At 37.6% G+C, this 26010-nt stretch overlaps 1 protein-coding gene across 8 annotated transcripts in view; it reads right to left on the bottom strand.

Annotated features, from left to right (window-relative positions):
* ptprda (protein tyrosine phosphatase receptor type Da) overlaps positions 1–26010 on the bottom strand; it is a 922653-nt gene that overhangs the window by 210590 nt on the left and 686053 nt on the right. For all 8 annotated transcript variants that reach the window (XM_077229653.1, XM_077229654.1, XM_077229660.1 and 5 more), the window contains one exon: positions 9140–9291. In XM_077229653.1, coding sequence (XP_077085768.1) covers positions 9140–9230 — 91 coding nt within the window. In that variant the 5' untranslated portion in view covers positions 9231–9291. The remainder of the gene's footprint in view (positions 1–9139; positions 9292–26010) is intronic.

The raw sequence follows: 26010 nt of genomic DNA, 5'->3' as shown, positions 1-26010 counted from the left end.
ACGACCCCCTGATGGGACGTAATAGTGAAAATGCCTCCTGCTCCGCCCAAATAGTCACGGCTGACTGGGCGGAATAGTTCAGCCAATTAAATCCCATAATGAGCGGCAGCAGTTCAGGAAGTGTGAAATTGCCGTTGCTTTCATTCTGTGAAGAAAGAGCCTCACACGTTGGTTTATTGATCCGGTGTTTTATGTTATTATTTTATTTATTTATTTATAGTTTTTGTGAGAAGTTTGTTTGTTGAACGTATGAGTCCCTGAGAACAGCACTGCTGTTGAAGGTTCAGTTCTGTCATCATTTACTCACTCTAATGTCGAGATGTTTTGAAGAATGCACCAGTCGCTCTTTTCCATGTAACCGCAGTGAATGGGGACTGGGTCTTTCAAGCTACAGAAAAGAGTGTTGTTATTTTAAAATGTATGTTATGTTTATGCTGCAAAATAACAAATATATCATAATAGTGGAAGTGGCTGAAATTTAAGTTGTGTTCACTGAAAATCTTTACATCCACTGTTTTCGGGAATTTATAAGAGAATGATAGTTGATGGAGTGCTGTTTCGTTTGGGTCTTTTTTTGGAAGCCTTTTAGTACATTATTTAAAATATCTCCTTTTGTGTTCTACGTGAGTAAATGTGAGGATCTCAGCACAATTGCACACAAAATACCTCACTTATATTCTTTCTATGCAAATATTTAAAATGCAGTTTTACACAAATGTGCAACGAGAGTGTGATGTGTGTGTTCTTACAAGTGTTAGTGATTTTCACTCTCTGTTCATCACTAATTAGCGGAACTCATATGCCTTATGGATATTCATGAGCTGGCATGCAGAGTAGACAATTAATTTGCATGCAGGTGATTATTACTAGATTTGGGGGACACCCCCATGAGAATTGTCCAATGCCATCTTTCTTCATATCTGACAGACCTGGTAAAAAGAGATGTGATAATGGGAAAAACTGCATTTTGGTTTTCTCTATCTCTGTATGTGTGTGTGTGTGTGTGTGTGTGTGTGTGTGTGTGTGTGTGTGTGTGTGTGTGTGTGTGTGTGTGTGTGTGTGTGTGTGTGTGTGTGTGTGTGTGTGTGTGTGTGTGTGTGTGTGTGTGTGTCAGTGTGAGTGTGAGTGTGAGTGTGAGTGTGAGTGTGGGCTCACGTCACTCCTCTGTTCATCTCACTGCATTGGCTACCACACGCTGCTCGCATCAAATTCAAAGCTTTGACGCTTGCTTACAGATCTACCACAGACTCAGCTTCGTCCTACTTTCACTCCCTACTACAAGTCTACGTCCCTACCAGAAGCCTACGATCGGCCAAGGCGATGCACTAAATCACTCTCCAGAACATTCTTATTCACGGTTCCATGCCGGTGGAATGATCTCCCCACCCTTGTCCGTAATGCAGAATCCCTGACATCATTCAAAAGACAACTGAAAACTCATCTCTTCCGTGAGCACTTAACATAAAATAAAAATAAATAAAAATAACAAAATTTGGTAGAGGTAATCAAAACTAGCAAGTACAATACCCCCCAAATTTCTACCATGGTTAATGGAAACGTATAGAATCAGGTTACTATTATGAATTATAACCTACACATTAAGCTTTCAGAACTTTTATAAGCACTAAGTTCCTGTAAGAACGAAACGGACCAATTATAAGCGCAATATGACTGAAGCCCGGTTTATTTATTTTTACACGAGTGGCGCGAATCACCGTAAGAGTGATAAGATTTGTGTGAGATTAAGATTTGTAGCTGGTGGTAAAATGTGCGACCCATTTGAATTATATTTAGAATTTACCACTTTAAATTGCTATGGAGAAAGTCACACATGTCTAAAACAGCCACATAAAATAAAAAAGACTACTCATGACCACTTTTATAGAATATATCACGTTTTATTGAAGGCTTATATCCTGTGGTAAATTTTGACTCATTTGTCGAATTTATAATAGATAATCTGTTAAGGTAATAGATTTTATAACAACTGTGACATAACTATACAGTAGTTTCTAAATGTGTAGGCTTAAGCATGGTAATGAGGAGCCATCAATGGTCTTAACCCTAATTACAGCCTTATTGTAACAAATGCTACAGTTAAACAATTACAAGAACTATGGTACATTTTTATAAAAACAATCTTTTTTTTTTTTGTGTGTAAATTGTGTTCCAATGACGGCTGATTGGAAAAACCTGGCCTTCAGATACTCCAGGAGATGACAGTCAAAATCCTAAAGCTGGTAAACTGTTAAGGAGTAGGAAATAAACAATTTCAATATAAGAAAATGTTAAGTAAAGGTTCAGTTAGTCTAAGTTAGTTTGACTTCCCATGACACTGAAGTAAAACATTCTGTCAAACTGATAAGGTTCCAGGTGCTTAAAAAAATACATCATATAGGCCTATCCTATGTAAACAATGACTTGTTAACTAGGTTATTATTTTATTGCAGTTATGTTATCAATTAACTTTGCATATGTGGATGATACCACAAAAGACAATTTTGCAGAAATAAATGAACAAACAATCAAATAAATAAACCTTAAGAGGGAGCATGTCCCAGGACCCCGCTAATACTGTTCACACATCAAAGTCAAACCCCACCCCTGGGAAAGTTCAAACCAAAACTACACCCTTGTGTGTGTGTGTGAGTGTGTGTGTGTGTGTGTGTGTGTGTGTGTGTGTGTGTGTGTGTGTGTGTGTGTGTGTGTGTGTGTGTGTGTGTGTGTGTGTGTGTGTGTGTGTGTGACAGCAGTGGCTAAACAGCTGCCACTGCGCAAAGCTTGTGGGCATGACAAACATGAGCGCATGTGTGAACGCTGGCCTCTTTATAATGTCAGTCGTCCATTTCCTGATGAACCGCTCACTCTTTTTCATTAGAGTATTTTTAAATCTTACAATAATCAGAAAACAAAAAGTCATTTGGCCAGAAGCTTTTAGAGATCATTAACATGAATGTGAAAAGAAAAACAAAAAAAACACTTCGATTGAAACTAAATCTAAAGTTTCTAAAGAGAGAGAAAAAGCAAAAACTGGGGTTGGTGATATAGAAAATCTATATCTAAGTCTATACTATATTATTATGTATAACTATATTTGACAATAGATGTTTTTTTTGTTTTTTTTAATCCTGAAGTGAACCATTAAGTTTTTGATGTCACACTGGAGGCCTTTCAGCTATGGAGGACCAGCTCTACCATATTTAAAAATAAATACAGAAATAAATAAATGCTCAATAAATAAATAAGCATACAATTAATTGCCCCAAAAAATACAAACAACAAATAAATGTAGGTAGAACAAAGATGGTTGCCTACGATGAAGTTGTCATTGAGCTGAGGCATTTAGCAACTGTTTTTGGAAACAATGCTAACGTTATAAGTATTGACTTTATTATTTTTCGTTTGGACGCTCTGACAGAACGTGTGTTTCAGTTAGCGGCACACATGGACACAGATGTCGACAATGTAGATTTTCAGAAAGCGGCCCATCTTCTTAACTCGTTCGCTAACATTAATCACACACCTGGGATAGCTGGTCGCCCTGCTTATATGCTGCCTGTGGACGCCGTGGAATGGTGCAATGGCACCAACAGGCAAACCCGCATGTAAAAGTCCTTCCACGGCGCCCACAGGCAGCATATAAGCAGATATATGCTTATCCGCTTCCTCCAGATTCTGAAAAACTACATTGTCGACATCTGTGTCCATGTGTGCCGCTAACTGAAACACACGTTCTGTCAGAGCGTCCAAACGAAAAATAATAAAGTCAATACTTATAACGGTAGCATTGTTTCCAAAAACAGTTGCTAAATGCCTCAGCTCACTGACAACTTCATCGTAGGCAACCATCTTTGTTGTGACTGTGGCCGCATTGGCCGCCGGTGGCATGTAGATTTGACCGATGCAGTAAAATGCTAACCAACCAATGGGCAGAAGTTGAGCCCTTAAGACACAGCCCCTCCTCATTTGCATAATGAGGCAGAAATGCATACAGAAATGTAAAAGCGACAGGCAGAAATAAATAGCATTGAAGAAATAAATAGGATAAAAAAATACAAAGGAAGAATAAAACAGACAAAAATATTATATCATGCACATAAATAAATAAGGTAATTATTACAAAGGTGAATAAATAAAGAAGCTAATTAAGAGATATATACATTTATGTCTCACTGTATAATTTAATTTCTACCTACATTCATTTGTTTATTGTATTTTTTGGGGCAATTAATTGTATGCTTATTTATTTATTGAGCATTTATTTATTTCTGTCTTTATTTTTAAATATGGTAGAGCTGGTCCTCCATATTCAGCCGACTAGATATGATTACTGAAATGTGTATTGTTAGTTTAGATATTTGTTAATAATTACTGCAAAAAAATATGAAAAAAGGAAAAAAGTTATGCTCATCCACTGTGTGGTTGTGTTTTTCATAACCACAATAAAAATAATAATAATAAAAACAATACTTGAACAGTTATACTATTCTACAGTTTATGTGGAACTCATTGCCATTTTGACAATTTCCTTGATTTCAAAATTGATTCACATGCATTTGTTAATCATAAACGAGACATCCTCCGCTAAGGTGACCTGAACCTGACAAGGTTTTTGTTTTTCTTCATGTTGTTATAAAAATATATAAAACTCTGTCCTACTTTCACAAGCTACAAAATGAGCAAAAGTTTCACTAGCTAAGATGTTCTGGAAATCCTGTTGAAGAACGACAGTGGTGGAGAATGTGACATCATAAACAGAGAACCACACGGAAACTGCTATAGATCACAGTTTCTGATGGTAACACTTTATTTTAAGGTGCCATAGTTACACGTTACATGTATTAACTATAGTAAATTATGCTTAATTGCAAGAAAATAACCCTAAACCAAACCCTAACCCCAAAATTAACCCTTATAGTAAGTACATGCAGTAAATATTACTCCATGCTCAAAATTAAAATTAATAATTCTTTTTTTAAGGGATTTTGGAGTATTTATTATAAATGATTTATCTGTGCACATCATTATTTTGTTAAATTTATGTGCCTCGTAATCTTTAATCAAAATAACTTCCTCCCTCATGCAGCGACTTCTCTTCTCTGATGACATGCCGGTCACATGAACCATAGCCATTCTATCAATTCCCCATGATCAAAATCAAGTTCTGCCCTACAATTGTTCATGGTCCAAAAGACGATTCACTCGCATGCGTCACAATAGGGAAGAAAAGACAATCAGAACTTCCATTTCATGCCGACTTTAAATGCAAGTGTAGCCTAACCTTTTTAATTTGCGTTAAAAAAAAATAGATATATATATTTGGCATCTTTTTGGACTTTTTGACTTGCTGAACAAAAAATTAAAGAAACATGGACTTGTAAATTAGTAATTAGCTAGAAGCTTAATTATTTATCATCAACTGTTAAGTGATAATTTGGTAAATTCAGACTTTTATGCCTTAATTAATCTTGATGATTCAGTTTGACGGTACAACAGTGGGACATAATTTAACAGTGGTTAATAATTTCAGTCAGTTGTTTTAAAATGCTGCCATTTATGATTGTATCTATCTGAACACAGAGTTTGCATGTTTTTATTAAACAAAACGGTAATACTTTAGAATTATGTTCCATCATTAATTAATAACTAGACAGGAACATATGAGTAATGCAATGTTAACATTCCACTACTAGCCTAACTAACAAGAAACTCTGATTAAGGAATAAAGTAATAGTGCTTAGTCAAATGTGGTAGTTCACTATTAGCCAATCAATAACTGCTAGTTTTTTCATACCTCCCAGAGAAATACTACTAGGTTCATGATTAATGTGAATAATGCATAATGTATAATACATTCTAAAGTGAAGATCATGGTAACCCACTAGTAATGACTGGAGTATTACCACTTTAAAATTAAATGACCACTTTTAAAATTAATCAGTTACTATAATGTTAATATTGCGTTACTCATTTGTTCATGTGAAGTTATTCATTAATGATAGAACAGTATTCCTAATTGTTACAGACAAAGCTTCCCATCTATTTCCGCAGCAGACAGACACTCAACATCCTCCACTGCCGCCTACATAGACAATCCCTCACTGAACTGAAACCTCCATTTTTTCAAAGAGCTCACTACATTGCATTTTAAGATTGCCTTCTCTATGAGGGATACATGCAATGCTGTTTTAGCAGTTTGTTGTCATTTGGAGAATCTTCATAATTTATCGTCATCGTCTTTGTCTACGTAGATCGATCACTTGGTTTGGGAAGCACTAAGCTTTCTTTTTCTCTCTCTCTTTTTCTCTCTGTGATGGTTCCTGATTATTCCTGTCATTTTCCCATCCGCTTCAGTACGTCGCAGCACTAATTAAAGCCTGAAGCTGCAAACGAGCTGACAAGATTTTACTACCACAGCAAAACTTACAGACACACTAAAATTAAACACCATCCCACATGTGCCCACATACAGATCCTGAACACATATAGACTCCTGCTTATGATCACAGATCACACACTCAACACTTGATGGGCGGCTCTTCATTTAAATGAAATTACCATACAAGCAAATTAGACGCAAAGATGTCAATTTGATAGTGCCTGCACAAAATGCAAATTCCAACCTGCCTGGCAGTCATATGCAAATACTGATCTAACGATCATCTTTATAACACGGAACAAATTAAACATCAAAAATCACAACAGATGCACAATGACCAGATAAAAGAACACGCCACAGGACATATAATGTGATAAATATATCACAAAAGATATTTGTGTGTAACGTCTTTTCTGCCCTTGTGAAAAAGATGTGCACTTAACTGTACTTTCAGATAATATTATATAAATTAAATATTAAGGCCACGTAAGTGTACTCAAAGAAAGCACACTTTCAAGACAATGTTTCTTAATACATTTAAGTTCACTTTTAAAACATGCACTTTGTAATAATAAGCATGTAATATGTAACAAGAAAACTGTAAAATAAAGTTGATAACACTTTTTTTTCAGTGTCCTTGTTACATTTAATTTAGTTACTGTAATAATTACTTTAAACTAACCCTAAACTAAACCAAACCAAACCCAATTAAACTGTAACACAAACACTTTAAAGTAAAGTTAAACCATAAAGTTCTACCAACGTTTTACTTTAAAGTACATTTTAAAGGTACAATATGTAACTTTTTTTTTTTAAACAAATTTAAATAATGGGTGAATACACCATCAGTCTTCTTCCAAAATGTGTTTTTGTCTTAATGTCCTTGCAAACTGAGTCAGAAATTCTCTTCTGAAATTTTTGCACATTGAAAAATAAATACAACCTCATGTTGTGTCAATCACGTTTACACACTGCCTCCAAAAATTTGTCCGTCACAGAACAATTTGGATTTGGTTCGATTTTATGCTTTTTTCGCATCCGTAGCAAGCATTTTGAGAGTGTTTTGATAAGTCAGAGTCACCGAATAATGAATAAAAAAAACCCCGCATGTGCAAGGACCTTTACCCTGATTCACTATAGTAGGCCCATTATAAATGTTTATATTATTAATGTTATGTTTAAACTACTGTGAACTAATGATAAATTATTGTCCGTAAATTCAGCAATGCACTTTAATCATATTTCAAAGACGATAGAAGTTATTATGAAATTACATATAAAGATGTGTAAAGTCCTGCTTAAGTGGGTCAGAAAAAACTGAAAAGTCCAGCTAATTCAGCATGTAATATATTTTTTAACTATAATACATTTAATTTAAATGCAATTACCATGCGATTAAGTGTCTGGAAACATTAAATTCAGTTCACACTTAAGTTTATTTTTTTAACATATATAATCTATCTTATAAGAACCCTTTTAAATGTATGCTAGTGTACTTCTTTTTCACAAGGGTGCCTGTGATAGTTGTACCCGTTCATCTGCTCTGCTCTACATGTTACACTGGAGGCAGGGTTAAACTGGAGGTTATGGTTATGTAGGGCCCTATGAAATCATTTCCACTTACCCCCTTTTTTTTTTTTTTTTTACAATAAGTTAAGGCTATATCTCTGCATTACTTAAGGCCGCAAGGCTGTATTCTCCGCAACGCTTTAGCATATTCAGACCAAACTTGGTACATTTCATCACAAGCATGACCTGAGGCTACTTGCAGTGATTCGGCACAGTGCCAACTACTGGTCAGGAGAAATGAAAAATAGCTTCTTTTTTTGTTTTGTTTAAAACTTCTGAACGGTTTGCCCAAAAATCATAAAACTGGTCTCTTATAATTCAGTGCAGCATACTTAGTCGAATGATACTACATTTTTCCATATTTTGGGCATCAATTCTGTCAAAAAATGCTATATTTTATGAACACATCAACGTATCGTTACGAAACTCGGTATGGGTCATCAGGACCATGCCCTATTTAAAAGTTTATAATGAAAAAAAAAAAGATCCTAATAGCTTTTGATAAATTTTGCCTATTTTAATGAAACTGAACTTGATAGATTCCTTGAGTCAGAGTTCAGTGATAACAATGATGCCATAGAGGTCGAACTTGCTGTCCACCATTTTGAATTTCTTTGAAAACCTACTTTTTCTAATTCCTCCTAGACCTTTGGTCCGATTTTCACCAAAATCAGCTCAGATCAATTTCAGACCATGTCAGCACAAAGTTATTAAAAGCTTTTTGTTTGGCCAAACCATTCTGGAATCAACAACAATCTTGATGACATGATATCAAGCTGATTTTGAGGCTTTAACTCTACAATGCTTTGGCATATTGACATCCAACTTTGTATGCGTCATTGTCTCCACACATTAACCAGACAACATCGATTTGCTAACAGCACCACCAATTGGTCAAATGCCATAAGCAATTAAAGCATATTACATGTAATCGAATTCATGATTTATGATCAAGACTTGGACTTGACAACTGCCAGACATCAGGGCACATTCAGGAGGCCGAGGGCCCTGCGTCACAATCAGCAGTGTTAGATTCAAACAATCAAACACACAACACATCTCACTCATATGTGGTCTGAACTTTTATGGCGCCGCTGGTTTTTAGTTTTCTGTGATGTTTGAGTCAAACAGTAAAGAGAAAGAGAGCAAAGAAGATGATAGTATAAATAGGCAGTTAAAGGTGAGACTTACACTCGGCGTTGGTGAGCAGGACGGAGACGGTGAGCAGCAGGAGACAGTGTCGGACGGAGGGTAACGCTACAAGGACGCTTGGCACAGGCATGATGTTACAACTCACCCGCTGAGTGTGCCAGCTCACAACGCTCCTTCAACGCTCTCACAACCTACAGACAGAGAAACGCACAAGAAATGAATAAAGATATTTTCTATTTCATGACTCTGAAAAAAAAACATATGAAAACTTTTTTTATTTTAAGGCAAGAAACTACAAGCAAAAACATTGTTTTTTTTTTTTTTTATGTCTGTCTTGAGTTCTAATTTTCTTCCATAAAATGTCCTCTTTCAGACTGTTGAAAAAAAAATTTTTTCAAAACATATGAAGTGTCTATTACACTATCTATTTGCATCTGTAGATTTCATATCCAATCCAATTCTTTTAAGGCCGTTTTCTCAAAATTTGTTTTATCTCCAATCCAGTAGCACTTACATACACCAAACTCTACAGTTTTATTCCCATCAATATTAGAAAGGTTTTTACAGAGAGGTTTGATATAACATTCAGCATGATTTATATAACATTTTATTCCTAAAAATATGGTGAAAAAATATTGGTTTCTGTTGGTTGAAAATACTGAAAAATATTTGTTTCCCGCTTTTGGTTCGTTGCTTTCATACAACATTCGAACCGCATCAGCAGTCTCGGTCCGCTTGTTTGGTGCGCACCAGTGTTCGGCTGACTTGTTCAATAACACTTTTTCAAATGAAACGCACTAACAGCCATCGCACCAGGGTTTGTTTTAATCAAACCAAACATGCCAATTGTGAACACACACTTTATTTTGTGATAAAAAGAGATATCCAAAATCCCCTCTGTAAAAACCTTTAACTCTAATACGTTAAACTCCCCTTGTGGTGAAAATCAAGTTTTTAATGTTGTTTAGGCTATATGTCTATGTGGTGTTTTTAATATGATTTAAAACAAACCATGTGCAAATTCATCAATCAACACCATTTACTGAGTATTTTCTCCTTAAAACTGCAGTGAATCAAAGACATTCTCAAAAACACAGTTTGAAATCGTGTTTCTGACGTCACAAACTACCTTGTAACCAATCACGTCAATGTGTGATCCTCCACTTGGTTCTCAAAGGTGAGTTTTAAGGGATAAAATGATGGATTACAGGGGGTCTTGACAAAATGAAACAAGAATTTGCAACCTGGCTTTATCCAGTGTTCATATTTACTGTTTTTGTTTGAAAATGTAAGCAAATAAGCGCATATTTAAGATAAAAATAATGCTTATTTTGCATTTTTTTAATACATAACATTTCAGGAAACTTGTAAAACAAAACATTTGTCTTGATGTACTGTGATTAATCAACTCGGGAAAGTAACTACCGTATTAGTTACAAATTTACCCTATTCCCCTTTAGTGATTTGCTTTAACAAGCTTTTGCCTTGGAAATCACAGAGTGTAGAGATCAATGTTAAACACACACACACACACACACACACACACACACACACACACACACACACACACACACACACACACACACACACACACACACACACACAGTGAAGCTCACCACAAACTCACGATTCAAATGAGTGAGTTTACAAGCTACAAATAACTAAAGTCTCTTTACACCTCTAACTATTAGATGATGTCCTTAATTGTTTGTAATAATCATTGTTTGTCATTGAAGAGATGCAAATGTAATCCAAAGTAAAACACACTCACTTATTTAAATGATTTATACACAGAGTTGCCATTCAGCAGTAAAACCTCTTCATCTCTACGGTACAAACACAGACGACGCAGGCTGGACTTCTGTTCCCACCACACGCGCTCACACGCGGAAGTCAGAGTTGGCACGCACTCCCGCCTGCTGACCAATGTCACACGCACTGCTACGCTTGCTATTTCCGTTCACGATACCATCACTGGCTCTGGCTGTTACTTTATGAGCTCATTTCGACTTCGAGCGCAAGTATTCATGAATGTGAGATGACAGTCTGTGTAATATTTGTGTGATTAATTAATAGTTCAGATATCAGCTGCTCCCGTCTCGTGTATTGTGGCACTTTTATTCCAAGCTTTTGTTGGGAGAGTGAGACAGACAGTGAGACGGACACATCCATTATGTGTGTTTTGTATCCGTTCCTGATGAGCCGATTCTTTGTTGAATACGAATTTCCATCACGCTCACACACAGAGCAAACACTCTCTCTAGAAATCTGACAGATAAGTAATACCGCACGTCGCCCACGTTGGCAGGCGATTTGTAAATAAACGAGAAAATGGCCGTGTTTTTTTTCCCTCTTCTTGTTACTCATCTGTCTGACATTGATCCAGAGAGAGAGAGAGAGAGAGAGAGAGAGAGAGAGAGAGAGAGAGAGAGAGAGAGAGAGAGAGAGAGAGAGAGAGAGAGAGAGAGAGAGAAAGAGACGGACTTGATTGAAAATCACATCAATTCATTCACATGAGGGAACGTCTTTAGTGAATGGCTCTGGATCTCCTGATAGACAGAATTAACTTCAGGGTCGTTCTTCACGCCATTCTGCCACGGATGGCGTTATTGTTACTCATTAACATATATGCAAATAATGCCTTCAACAAACAAAACATGCTGCTATGTTTTTTTTTTTTTACCAAGAAAATACCAACACTGGGATGAATATTACAGTTCTGTGTTTCCAACATGTTGTAGCAAAAATCTTAATTATAGATTATGCATTTAGTACATTTAGCAAAATCAGATATTCCTGTGAACTGCCCATAGTAAACAACTGAATAATAATTGTAAGCACCTTGGGCTGCATCTGTCAGCTGATTCAACTGACTCTCCTGAACCTGTAGCATGTTCTGAACATTTCTGGATTCAGAATGAAACACTTATAAAGATATTAAACATGTAATAACCCCTAACAGTTCAGAATAAACCTGATAAGACAATGCAGTGTATCAAAACAATTTGACACACTGTTTAACAGAAATGTGCCATAATGACATGCTCAGCAGCAATGCTGAACACATGGAGGACATTAGAAACATGGTTGTGTCTCAAAAATGTGTCTTCCTCAGTGAGACTACCTGACAACGTCTAAAACAGCACCCAGAGGTCAGCATATGGCCACTGAAGTCTGGCTCACCTGATAAAATGTGTGTGTGTGTGTGTGTGTGTGTGTGTGTGTGTGTGTGTGTGTGTGTGTGTGTGTGTGTGTGTGTGTGTGTGTGTGTGTGTGTGTGTGTTATTTTCAGCTTTTGAGCCCCAACATTTCTCAGCAAATGATCTGAGCTTTTTATATTCATTTTATAGATCTACGTTTGTGAAGTAGTAATGTATTAGACTTAGCATACTTTTAAAAGAGTACTTATTACGGAAATTATATATATATATATATATATATATATATATATATATATATATATATATATATATATATATATATATATATATATATATATATGTATACATACATACAGACAGAAATTTTTTTAACAACAATACAATAGAACAAAAACTACAAACGACAAACAAGAGAGAACAAAAAAAGGGGGAGGGGGGATTACATGCTGCCAATTACTCAATCTACAGTTTACACATAAAAAAATACAGAAAGTTATACATAAAACATAAAGGAAAATAAAGGAAATAATACATTTAAGTGCAAAATGAATGTAATGTTTATATTAAACGCAATTAGTTGAACTTTATAGTGTTTTGACCAACTTAAGTAGGACTTAAAGGATTAGTTCACCTCAAAATTAAAATTTCCTGATAATTTACTCACCCCACTGCCATCCAAGATGTTCATGTCTTTCTTTCTTCAGTGGAAAAGAAATTAAGTTTTTTGAGGAAAATATTTCAGGATATTTCTCCACACAATGGACTTCAACGTGAACCAAATTGTTGAAGTTCAAATCAATGCAGTTTCAAAGGGCTTTGAAATGCTTCAAAGGGCACTGCACGATCCCAGCTTAGGAATAGGGTCTTATCTAGCCAAACGATCGGTCATTTAAAATTTTCATTTCGAGGAGAACTAATCCTTTAAGGAAAATCTTTATATGTAATTTCATAATTGATTCTATTGTATTTGAAAACTTTAAATGTTTGATCGAATAACACACTACAGTTAAAATTATAATCAAGAACTTTACATGTTAGTTTGTCTAGTATGTTAGACAACATAAGTTGTAAAAAAAAAATCAAAGTTAACTTCAGTGTGTTAAGAAACAGTAATAAAAGTGTTCTCTCTTTAAGAGCACTTATGTGGTCTTTAATTTCATTAATATGATATGTTATATTATATTATATGTGTTTGCAATCTGACATCGGAGTAATTTCCTTTATGAAAACAAAGACACATTGCTAAAACATTCAGCGTTGGATCATAAATCTAAACCTACGGAATCGCATACACATGACTGGCCGTGTCATGATATTGTGTAATCCCATTCCCACAGGCGCTACGTACCGTGAACTTTACTCAGTCTGTAGCCATGAGCGCTTCATCAAATGTATCTCCGTCCCTTCGGACACGTTCTACTCTGGAAACACTTCTTCCCACACTGCTGTTGAGTTCCAAGTAAAGCTCACAGTGCTCATGCTACGCTCAAAGGCCACCCGTAATTAAAATGCCAAGTGTTTGCTATTATTTAAATGCTAATTATGTGTGATAAAGTCGTGGCTAAATGACATTACAGAAAACAGCAGGAGTTTCTGCGGATGATGGGACCCGTCTGCGGGAACCACAGCACTTTAGCGCAAGAATAACCGCTGCTGTAAGGATGACAATGTCAGTGGCACTAAACCTGTTATCTGTGGGTGAAAAGGAGAACAATGGCTGCTGTGGTTAAAGAGCTGGACTGGTAACTCAAAAGGTCAATATCAAACCTTGTCTCTCGTATAGTCCAGTTAACTTATAAATAATTATGCTAATTTAGTAAAATCTGATTGGAACAAAATGTGTCAACAAACAAAACAAATTGGAAAATTGGAACAAAACAAAAATGTCTCTGAATTAAAACATTGGCAACGAAAAAGTTGCTATTTAGTACATTTAAAATATGTGATTCGTGCAGGCAAAATGAGACGAGATTAGTTATTCGATTTTTAAAATGTGGTCGATTCAAAATTGATTCTCAACGGCCACGAATCGATTTTTTTCCATATTCAGGGCTCGAATTTCGGAGTTGCGCACAATTTTATTAATTCCTGCAGGTCTCCCATTTATAATGTGGGAAATTCACGCAAACATTTATTCACTTGTAGATTGTATGAGTAAATTTAATCCACACAGATTATAAAATCAAATTAGTCATTTTAAAACTTACTCAGAGACGCAATTTCACAAACAGCGTGTGTGTTCAGCGGTGCTGCGTCTTCTCTCTCTGCACAAGGCAAGCGTCAAGCGCTGCAGGCGTCGATAAACACTCACGTTTAGGAGTCGGGACATAACGGAATATTCACATGCACAGCATTGCATCGTAACTAACGTTTATCATTTTCACGTCTTTTTAAGTTTTACCAGTTTAAAGATTCAAGTGATTTTAAACTATCCAGGGCTCACGGGCTCTCAGAGATGTTTTTTTTTACTGCATGCACATACAGTAAAGCCTAAATCCGCCTCACAAACAGCTCGCCAGTAACAAAAGTTATTTTTTCGCAGATTATATCACTTTAACGGTCAAAAACATGCAAAATGATGTCAAAACTCTGGTCTTGGTGAGAAACCCCGTAAAGACAGTCAGTGATGTCTTAAATAAGCATAAAACGTGTGTGACAGACAGTAAAATGAAACAGTAATGGATCCGTGCACTAGTTCCTAAAGTGAACACATCCATATGTGTCTGTTATTCATTTTGTTGTCAAAACAACATAATATAGCTTTAATTGTAAGGAATCAGGATTAATAGCCTATGTATTTAACTTAGTCAGGACTAAAAGACTATCCAGTGTTATTTTACATTGGATTACTTTATTCAGTTTCTGTAGTATTTCTAACCTACCCAAAAACGTTTTTTTTTGTCTCTTTATTAGTATCTTTATTCTATTGTATTTATTTGTGCTACTTTTTTCAATTTAATACAAACATTAAGATTGAAATCAAGCTTCCATGTGTTCCATAAACTCTTAACAACAAAATTACCCCATTGTAAAAACAAACACTTAGGTGAGATAAATGTAATAAAACATTGTCTAAAAAAATATAACTGATATTTATCTATCTATCTTAAACATAACATAACCTGATCCTGTTTGATCAAAGCATGTGACGGTTCTTACTTGTCCAACTTTCAGCATCAATGTTGATTCTTGCATCAAAAGCATGTCTATTCATTGTATGCAATTGAAATATAGAGTTGGGTTCTGTTTTAATGTACCCAAGTGTACCTAAAATAAAAAGAGTTTAATATACAGGTATGTGGCTCTTAATTTATTTTTTATTAATTAACCACTTATAAACGTATATTCACTGTTCTTTTTTTATAAATATTATATTAATTGAGTCGAATCAAGAATCGAAATAAAAAATCCAATCGGAAATCGAAATCGAAAATTGAATCAAATTGAGAGCTTGCTAATCGAAATCAAATCGAATTTGAACATCTGAATCGATACCCAGCCCTAGACGAAATGCACACAGGCTACTTACGAGTTGCAGGCAAAACAAGTGAAAAATATAAATGTTGGTTGAATTTGAGGTTTTTAAAAAAATGTGTTCATTAAACCCTCGTCTAGCGATCCCACTGCTCCAAATAGTAATTAAACATCTAACATTACCTTTATTTTTATGTTTTCAGAGAGTACCTCCTTCCTTAATATTTCCTTTGTTTTAATAATCCATGAAAAAATGCCTTTTTTTCTCTGCTGGCTTCTAGGCGAATGGTGCCTCGCCTCAGCACAAGTTTGGTATTGTTGTTTGCTATTGTTGTCAAACGCAGCATTCCAACTTTGTGAATAATCGTAGTGAATTCTCAATGAAATGAAATGCGTATGTAAACAAAACGATACTTGCGCTGACTGGCACATCCAAAGTACTCTCAGACAGCGTGTGATCCCGATATAGGCTACACTACAGTATATTTCAAAATATCTGTCTTGGCTAGGGTTGGGTATCGGTTGGGTTTTATCCGATACCAGTACCTACTCGGTATTTTTTAAACGGTTCTGGTGCTTAAACGGTTCTTGAAACGGTACTTAAGAAAACGAAACCGCACACACTTTGTAAGAAAATAATAAAAAATTATTTATTTACAGGGCCAAACTGGACACAATATTAACTTAAATCTTTAAACAATATAAATACAAGTAACATATGGTAATAATAAATAGACCAATATAAAAAATAATCACATTTACATAATATCAAATAAAACAATATAGTATCAAACAATGTAATAATACTGGAGATTAATAGAGATTACTACCAGGGTAATCTAATCTCGACATGGCTCCAGGTTCCCATGTAAATCTGGTCATTGTACTAGTTACTACAGCGCTTAGCTTGGTGTGTTTGGTGTTTCGTTCCCACTGAGTGAATCTATAAAAGAGAACGTCTCTGGTTACTGGTGTAACCTATGCTCTCTGAATAGGAATAATAAATTGCGTTCGCTGCCAATCTCCTCGCGCTGCAGACAAGCTCTTTTTTCGGCAGAGAAATCTGAGGAGCAGATGATGCGCGGGCTAATATAATATGACGACGTAAGCTCACATATAGCGCCTAAAAACGTGTAGAAAACGCTAGGTGCGCCGCGTTCTCCTTTTTCCAAAGTGCTGCGCTCTGGAGGCATCTGTCGTTGCTTAGCAACCATCAGCTGCGCTCTCCGTTACAGCAAGTAAAACGCTTGCGGCATTCTGAAAAGTTGAGATGTTTTTATCTTGATGCGGAGCGGACGTGCTTGGAAAAAAAGAGCGCGTCGCACCGCGACCGCATCGCTTCCATTATGAGCGCGCATAGCGCGCCTACATTTGAAATAACGAACTTGAGTGCGCAAAAGACGTGATATGTGAACAGGCCCTAAGGCAACTTTCAGCAAAGTTTGTTTGCCTAAGAGCGTCGAGGCGATGCCCGCACCATCAGACATTGGATTGGCGTGATTCTATATGCGCTTCAGACAACGGCACACCCAGAGGGCGTTCTGACGCGTAATTGTACATGTGAAATGCAGCCAAACCTTGGAGCGTTTTGTCTTCGGCATCTTCATTAATCCCCTCGCTATCAGCAGACATTCCGGGAGCCTCCTGCATATTGATAACGGCTCCCTGATGCCCTCAAATTAGTTAAAATCTCCCTGAATCTAGAGCGAGTGAGCAAGAGCGCGCATGCGAGACAGAACAGACTGTGCTCCAAACCATATAAGTTAGTACGAGCACGGCGGAGAGGGAGAGAGCGAGAGCCCTTGCATGTGTACCCCTTATGACACAGAGAGTCAGGCACCGAAATTTTCGTTCTTATTCGGTCTGATTTACCGTTTACTTCGGAACCGGTTCCCTATTGGCACCGCGTTTCGGTACCCAACCCTAGTCTTGGCCAGTATTCACGCAAACATTACCTGTTATTAGGGGTCGACCGATATGTGATTTTCAGGGCCGATGCCGATACCGATTATTACAGATCAAGTAGACCGATAACCGATATTTTGAAACGATATATAGCCTATGTCTGGAGTAAAATGTAAATGAATGTCAGAATTAAGAATAACAAAGGGTTTTGAGAAATACTTTATTTAAATGATTTTAAACATATCTTTGAATCTGAGAACTGTTATTAATAATAATAAAAAAAAGTGCAGGGAGCACCCAGCAGAATTCTGTAAACATTTCTAATTAATTGAAATCATCAAACTTAATTTATTTACAGTTTAACAAAAATTTAATTTTTAGGGCCCTATGAAAAGACAAACTTTTATTTTGACGGGTTGCCGTGGAGATCTTTGAGTTTCCGTGTATTTATGATATGACTGTCAGGGACTTTTGTATTTATTTTAACTTTGTGTATTTTTTTATGTATTTAATTGTTATGTTTATTTATTAATTCATTTACTTTTCATTATTAAAATTGTAAGTAATGTTAAATAATAGGGTCATTCCGAGTCAACTGGTTCAGAGGTCGAGACTAACCAAAATTGAGATTTTGATCATTTTGGTCTGGTGAAATAAATGTCATGTATGTATATTTACTGAGTAAACCACTAGTTTGTAGAGGGGGGTCCAAATGACAATTTTCACCTGCATTTGGAGCCAAAATTACAGGTGGTTAAAATTGACTTCAGAAAGATGGCAGCATAATTATTTTAATGAGTAGGTATATTAGTAAAATCTGTTGACTTTAACAATCTTTGTTGCATTATAAATGCCAACAGTGAAAGATCAAAAATGGGAAAAATGGGAAAAAACACTTCTTGTGTTTTTTTCCCCAAGTTTGCAAGCCTGTAAACTCAAAAAGTATGAAAGATATATTAAAATTATTTTTTATATTTTGGTTTTTAATAAACATTTCTTTTGTTATCTTCATTTTAAAGGCCGTATCTCTCATGGAGGAGTGGAAACAAAGGACGAGTGACGACAGTGGAGATCGAAAGAGGCCAGGCCTGGACTATTTTATTTAATGTTTTTTATTATTTTTTATGTTTTATTATGTGTGGCGGCAGTCGACCGCGAGGGACTGCCGTCTTTACTTTCATTTCTGTATTTGTTTAATTATTTATTATTAAAATTGTTGAACGTTCGCCAGTTCCGGCGTCCTCCTTTCCACAACATCTAACATTGCTACGCATAATTTATCAATTGCATGCAGCCCTAATAGAAGGTTCAAAATAATAGCTGTTTAAAATAGAAATCTTTTGTAACATGCAACTGTATTCACTGCCACTTTTGATCAATTTAATAAAAATATAATAATAAATAAATAAATAAATAAATGAAAATAATCAGTAAAACTTTAAAGTAATGTCCCATTAGTACTAGTTAGTGCATTAACTAACATTAACAATGAGCAATACGTTTGTTACAGTGTTTATTTATCTTTGTCAATAGGGCTGGACGATATGGCCAAATTTTATATCACGATTAGGGGTGGCACGATCCGCTTTTTTTGCCTCCGATACTGTGACTCAGTATTGGCCGATACCGATCCGATCCAATACTAAAATAATAATTAAAAAAACAGTGCCAAATTACCTAATAAACTGTATCTGTATCCCTCACTGTGGGGAAGAGACTGGGATTATTCTTTTGTTAAAGGCATCAAAGCTTGACTTAAACATTATTTTCCTTACTTTGTAAAACAATACAGACAAAATATATACTATATAATTAAAATACATTTATTTAAAATTTTTAAGCGCAACTTTTTAATGAAGCAGCAACATATGATACATAGATTGGACAGAACAACTAAGGCTATCAATAAACTGCCATTGCGCAAAAGTTTTGTAATATGAAAGGCTCCAATTCAGAACGGCACGAAACCTTATGCGCTTCCCGTGCGCAGAACGATGCGCTCGAAGCAACATGGAGTCACAGCGCGCAGCGCGTCGCATTGAAAAGTTCAAACCACAAAAGTAAGATATACATATATTGCTTTATTTATTCATTAGTTTGAGCCTTTTAACAGTTTTAAATTTCAGTTAATGTGCGTGTGAAGAGCAATTATATCGCTCTCTACTCCAGTGTTGTGATCACTGAGGAGTTGTGTTGTGATCTAACAGACACCCGGTTGAAAGTAACATGTGAAACTCCAGCACGTTAAAGTCCTTTTATGCAAACCATAGACCTTTATCTACATATCTACAATATAATAATAGGAACATTGACTCATCTTGGAGAGAGTTTCATCGTGTTGACTGTTTTACCCGAGCGCGACGGGCTGTTTGAGTGCTGAGAATGACTGACAGGCAGCCGCCGCGGAGGGAGGCACTTAGGTGAAGATTAATTTAACGATTTAAATCTGTACCTCACATTAAACTATATGTAATTGTTACGGTGTTTATTCATTTTGTCATGTTTCTGGTTTGTGGTTTCTCTGTCTTTGGTCTTTTATTCAGTTTGTGCCTTGTTAATTGTAGTCTGTTATCCTAGTCATGTCATTATTAGGTCCCTTGTTTCAGGTGTGTTGTCTTGTTAGGTTGTATGGTCCCGCTCGGTGTTCTGATTTGCCCCAGCTGTGTCTTGTTCCCTCATCCTGTCTGTGTATTTAAATCCTGTCTGCTCTTTTGTTCGTGGTCAGTTATTGAATGTATGTTTGAATGTGCGTACCACGAGTATCTTGTCTGTATCTGTAATTAAAGTCTACTGCTGCATTTAGATCCGCCTACTGCCTTTGCTTCCACGCAAATTCGTAACAGAATAACTGACCCCCTAGGATCTAGCAGCCATGCCTACCTGGAGTCCTGATGTCCAGATCCTCCGTCTTCGCCAGGAGAATCGCGCCATCGAGGATTATGTTGCAGAATTCCTCGAGCTGGCATATCTCGCGCAAATGAACACCCACGGCTTGAAGATCTTCTTCCGCGGAGGATTATCGGAACCACTCCGGTCTCTGATGCCCGAACCTGGTCCTCACGGATCTTTAGAATGGTACGTTGACCTGGCCCTGTTGTGGAGCGGTTCCCCGTTTACTGTGGGCGTGGAGGAGAAGCTGCGAGAGCCTGCGCTTAACGTCAGCCCGGTCGCGCCCGCGCTTCACTTCAGCTGCTCAGCCGAGACCACGCTCCACGAGCCTGCGCTTCACGTGAACCGAGTCGAGCCCGCTTTCCACGACATGCCTGAGCTTCTTCCTGCCGAGACCGACATGCCTGAGCTTCTTCCTGCCGAGATCGACATGCCTGAGGCTGAGCTTCTGTCTTCCGAACCCGCACGTCGCTTCAGCCTCGACGAACCCGAGTCAAGTGAGTCAAGTGCCGCCGAGTCAAGTGAGACCGCGCTTCCCGAGTCAACGAGTCAATTGCCGTCGAGTCAAGTGCCGCCGAGTCAAGTGAATCAAGTTCCGAGTCAAGTTCCGAGTCAAGTGAATCAAGTTCTGAGTCAAGTTCCGAGTCAAGTGAGTCAAGTGAGTCAAGTTCCGAGTCAAGTGAGTCAAGTTCCGAGTCAAGTGAGTCAAGTGAGTCAAGTGAGTCAAGTTCCGAGTCAAGTGAGTCAAGTTCCGAGTCAAGTGAATCAAGTGCCAAGTCAAGTGAATCAAGTGCCAAGTCAAGTGAATCAAGTGCCAAGTCAAGTGAATCAAGTGCCGAGTCAAGTGAATCAAGTGCCGAGTCAAGTGAATCAAGTGCCGAGTCAAGTGAATCAAGTGCCGAGTCAAGTGAATCAAGTGCCGAGTCAAGTGAATCAAGTGCCGAGTCAAGTGAATCAAGTGCCGAGTCAAGTGAATCAAGTGCCGAGTCAAGTGAGTCTGCCGAGTCAAGTGAGTCTGCCGAGTCAAGTGAGTCAAGTGAGTCTACTGAGTCAAGTACGTCCAGTAGTGAATCAAGCCCAGTGAAGTGTCGTCGCAGAAGGAGGAGGAGGACTCGTTTGCTTCGCCAGGCTACGGAGGGCGTTCCCAGACTCCTCGCCCTGCCGGCCCCGCCTCTGCGCCTCGCCCTGCCGGCCCCGCCTCTGCGCCTCGCCCTGCCGGCCCCGCCTCTGCACCTCGTCCTGCCTGCGCCCTTCAAGCTCCGGGAGGCCTGCCCGGAACCCATCTACCACCTGGAGGTTCCTCCCGAGGATTTCCCCAAGTATTTTTTGGGGGGGGGGCAGAAGGTACTCCGTGAGGGCCATGGAGACGACGTCGACATGGTTCTCATCCTCGTCTGAGTCTGCTCCGACCTGGCCACCATCTCATCGTGCTCCGCCCTGGCCTTTGCCACGCCATGCTCCACCCTGGCCTTTGCCTCGTCCTGCTCCGCCCTGGCCTTCGCCTCGTCCTGCTCCGCCCTGGCCTTCGCCTCATCCTGCTCCGCCCTGGCCGCCGTCACGTCCTGCTCCGCCCTGGAGTCTTCCTGTTCCGGGCAAGCCACGCCCTCGTCAGCCTCCAGGGCACCCACCCTCCCGCCCCTATTTGATGTTCATTCGGCGCGGGGTCGCGCCTTATGGAAGGGGGGGATAATGTTACGGTGTTTATTCATTTTGTCATGTTTCTGGTTTGTGGTTTCTCTGTCTTTGGTCTTTTATTCAGTTTGTGCCTTGTTAATTGTAGTCTGTTATCCTAGTCATGTCATTATTAGGTCCCTTGTTTCAGGTGTGTTGTCTTGTTAGGTTGTATGGTCCCGCTCGGTGTTCTGATTTGCCCCAGCTGTGTCTTGTTCCCTCATCCTGTCTGTGTATTTAAATCCTGTCTGCTCTTTTGTTCGTGGTCAGTTATTGAATGTATGTTTTAATGTGCGTACCACGAGTATCTTGTCTGTATCTGTAATTAAAGTCTACTGCTGCATTTAGATCCGCCTACTGCCTTTGCTTCCACGCAAATTCGTAACAGTAATGGCTTCATAAATCTTGGAATACAGTACACGAAAACATTATAGTGCTTTATAATGTTTTTGTGCCTTTTGTGTTGTATAACAATAACATACGTAGGCTACAATATCGGATCGGATTTGGATGGTCTCGTCTGGCGATACCCGATCCGGCAAATATTGCTAGTATCGGAGCAAAACCGATACTGAGTATCGGATCGGCGCACCCCTAATCATGATATATTTCTTAATTTCGGTCGATACGATATAATTCCGATATCGATATGTACCATATAAAAGCCTCAGAAAAACTGCCAAGAACGCCCATAACAGATGTCTGTTCCTACAATCGTCTGAAAAATGAATTTGCCAAGTCTATGAAATCTGATGGAGTCTTTCGCTACTGCACCATAACAAACTACATGAAGCAATGAAATAACCCATCATAACAATAGTATTCTCTTCTCAATACCTGCTACAAGACTATGAAAGCATATGAGTAGCAATATTCAGTTTGAAATGTAATATGCAAAATGACAATGTAATATGTAAAATGGCAATGCATTTCTGTTTTTAAATTTACATTTGCCATAACATTTGTGCAACATTTGGTACACAAAATGGGGGAATTTTTTTTCCGATTTAAATCCCATTTCCTGCATGTACATAAATGTAGGGACTATGGTGTTACAAAATCCAGGAAATAATTAAGTTGATTATAATGATAAATTCTGCCAAAAATAAAAGTAGGCTACTAAACTATGAATTGCAAAAATATGTCTTACTTTTTTCAAGACTTGAATTAATCATTTTATAAAGTCAAAAATGTGCATCATTAATGCTTTGTGTGTAAATAAAACTGAAATATACAGAAATTGAATAAGGTTATCAAATAGTCTGAACTGCATAAATTATAAATTAAATATAGATATATAGTAATTTGCTCTGTTACCCTTTGTTCTTTGGTTAACTTAACTGACAGACAGAATTGGCTGCTGTCCCCTTAAGATCTGTCGCTTATGAGAGGATCTTACACATTTAATTTTCTCATTTAGGCTACTCTTAACTTTCATTTAAGATTTTATTTAACTCATTTAGACTGTTCTTGTGAGGATACAATTGACAAAACAGACATTTTGGCATAAATGTGTGTGTTATTATTCAAGCGCTAAAGAAAGAGAACTGGATTCTGCGCGTCGTGTGCGTGTGTGTGCGCGCGTCAGGACATTCACAGGGAGCGATACCTGCTCATTAGAACTTTCGGTGAGCTATTTTTAGAGTGTGGACGTGACGTTCCTGGCCGCGGACGCGCGCATCGGCACAGTCTATCTCCTGATCCTCGTCTGATGTGTTCCCGCTGCTAGTCGGACTCGGCAGTCACACTCCGGCACATTTTGCAGCACGCTGAAACACCGAAACACCACTGAATTTATACCACTGAATTAGTCTTTCCTCTCTTATCAACTATTTCGTCTGCTTTCTCCTCACTTGTGGAAGCTCGTTCAGTCACATTTGCATTGCGGTCAGGGTTGCTCATTCTGTGGCTGAAACTTGCCGCGTTGGAGATCCGCTGCTCTGAGCAGTGGCTGTGTGTCTGTGGTGTACGTCATCAGGAAAGTAGCCAATTGTGTTTTGCTCTTTCTGACGGCTGCGCGCCTAACGTCAGTCAGTGGCAAATGCTGCTATGTATATTGAAATATCGAAAATGTGTTTAAAAATCATATCACCGTTATCGAAAAAAAAAATATCGCGATATATATTGATATTGAATTATTGTCCAGCCCTATTTGTCAACATTGGTTTTGTTAACATACAATTTTTACGATAAATGATATCATTAGCTCAAGTCCATTATTTAAAAAATGTATTAGTAAAAGATTAATAATTGCTTTAGAAGTATTTTCCATTGTTAGTTGATTGTTAACTAATGGAACCTTATTTGTAAAGTGTAACCTAAAATATTACTGACCATAGTAGAATATAAAGTTTGAATTACAGTTAGAATTAGAATTTCAGTTAGTGTATTTGAATCAATTTGAATCAATCAATTTCTCTACTGAAATATTAGAGAAAGAGATAAAAAGGGGAAAAGAGTGATCATATGATCAGTGCAGGAGATTCTTACTGAATGAACCCATGAAAACAAATCACAACTAACAAGAGATTGATAAGATGTCGCTTGTGCATCCAGTAAAAAGAGACAGTCAAACATGTATCATGCGCACACACAAAAAAACACAGACACACACACAGGGGTTGAGCTTTGTAAATCTCTCCCGGTCTGATAAGGTGGCAGCGAGCGATGAAATGGAGTTTGCCAAAGCTGATTCTCTAGGGTAAGATTAGCCGAGCTTGTTTCCACTGGTCCATCCGCCGCTGAGGGACAGAGATTTGTTCGGATTTCCTTTCATACGGGTCTGTAATGCAGCAGAGTTTTGAAGAGAACAACGTCTGTTTAATGTCGTGTGTCTGAGGTTGGAAATGAGCTCCAGAGACTCATCAATAAAACTGATTATAAACAGTCAACAACTAATGATCATTTAGTCAATCTGTGGTCTGAATACCTCCACTTTACAAATGAAAAGTATGTATAGTAAATCCTTAGCATACAAATTATATTTAACTCCGTTTAGTTTGGAGAAAATACAGAAAATAAAATAAGGCTTTTTTATCACATTAAATTGTGTGTGTGTGTGTGTGTGGGGGGGGGGGGGGGGGTGAATATATATATATTAAAAATAAATATTTATATTTGATTAATAGCCTTCATTTATTTCTAAGAAAATAAATAAATAAAATAAAACATCAATAGTTGCAGAGCTATAAACCAGTAACTCAAGCATCGAGCAGCGTTCGGTTCGGCTCTGGTGACACGCATGTGGCCGATTTCACAGTCAAAGCAGAAACACATTTGTGTACACAACCCATATGCGCTCACAGATGCACAAACACACACAAACACATGGGGTTTTCATGTTTTATGGGGACATTCTAGGGGTGTACAATAAAATCTACGATAATATTGTTGTGATTATTGTTTTAACGTTGTGCGATCTGACAATATCGAGTATGTCCACACTTTACAAAAACACACCTAGAGAGTGCATGCATACATTACATGATGTAGCCTTAGTAGGTTAGACTAGTGTGCTTGCTCATTTAGAGTGCACTTTTACTGTGCGATTTCAAAATGATATTGATTTTAAAACCATTCAATAAACAAGAAGTTGATTTTTTTTTTATATCTACAGTATTTGATTTCACCCAAAAAAAAAATAGTTCAATAGCTCAAACATCTGAGCAACACAAGGATGTGTTTTATTACTGAATTAACGGATCGTTTAAATTAATGATTCAATGACTCAGTCATAATGCTTCATTCCTGAATGAATCAGCCATTTGAATGAATCTGCTGAAACTCAATGACTCACTCAATAACAGTGAC

This window comes from Siphateles boraxobius, unplaced genomic scaffold, assembly GCF_051911475.1.
Source record: "Siphateles boraxobius isolate OS27281-9 unplaced genomic scaffold, OSU_SipBor_1 130, whole genome shotgun sequence".
Taxonomy (NCBI): Eukaryota; Metazoa; Chordata; class Actinopteri; order Cypriniformes; family Leuciscidae; genus Siphateles; species Siphateles boraxobius.
Note: the sequence above shows the minus strand (reverse complement) of the source record. Positions and strands in the feature narration are given on the sequence as shown.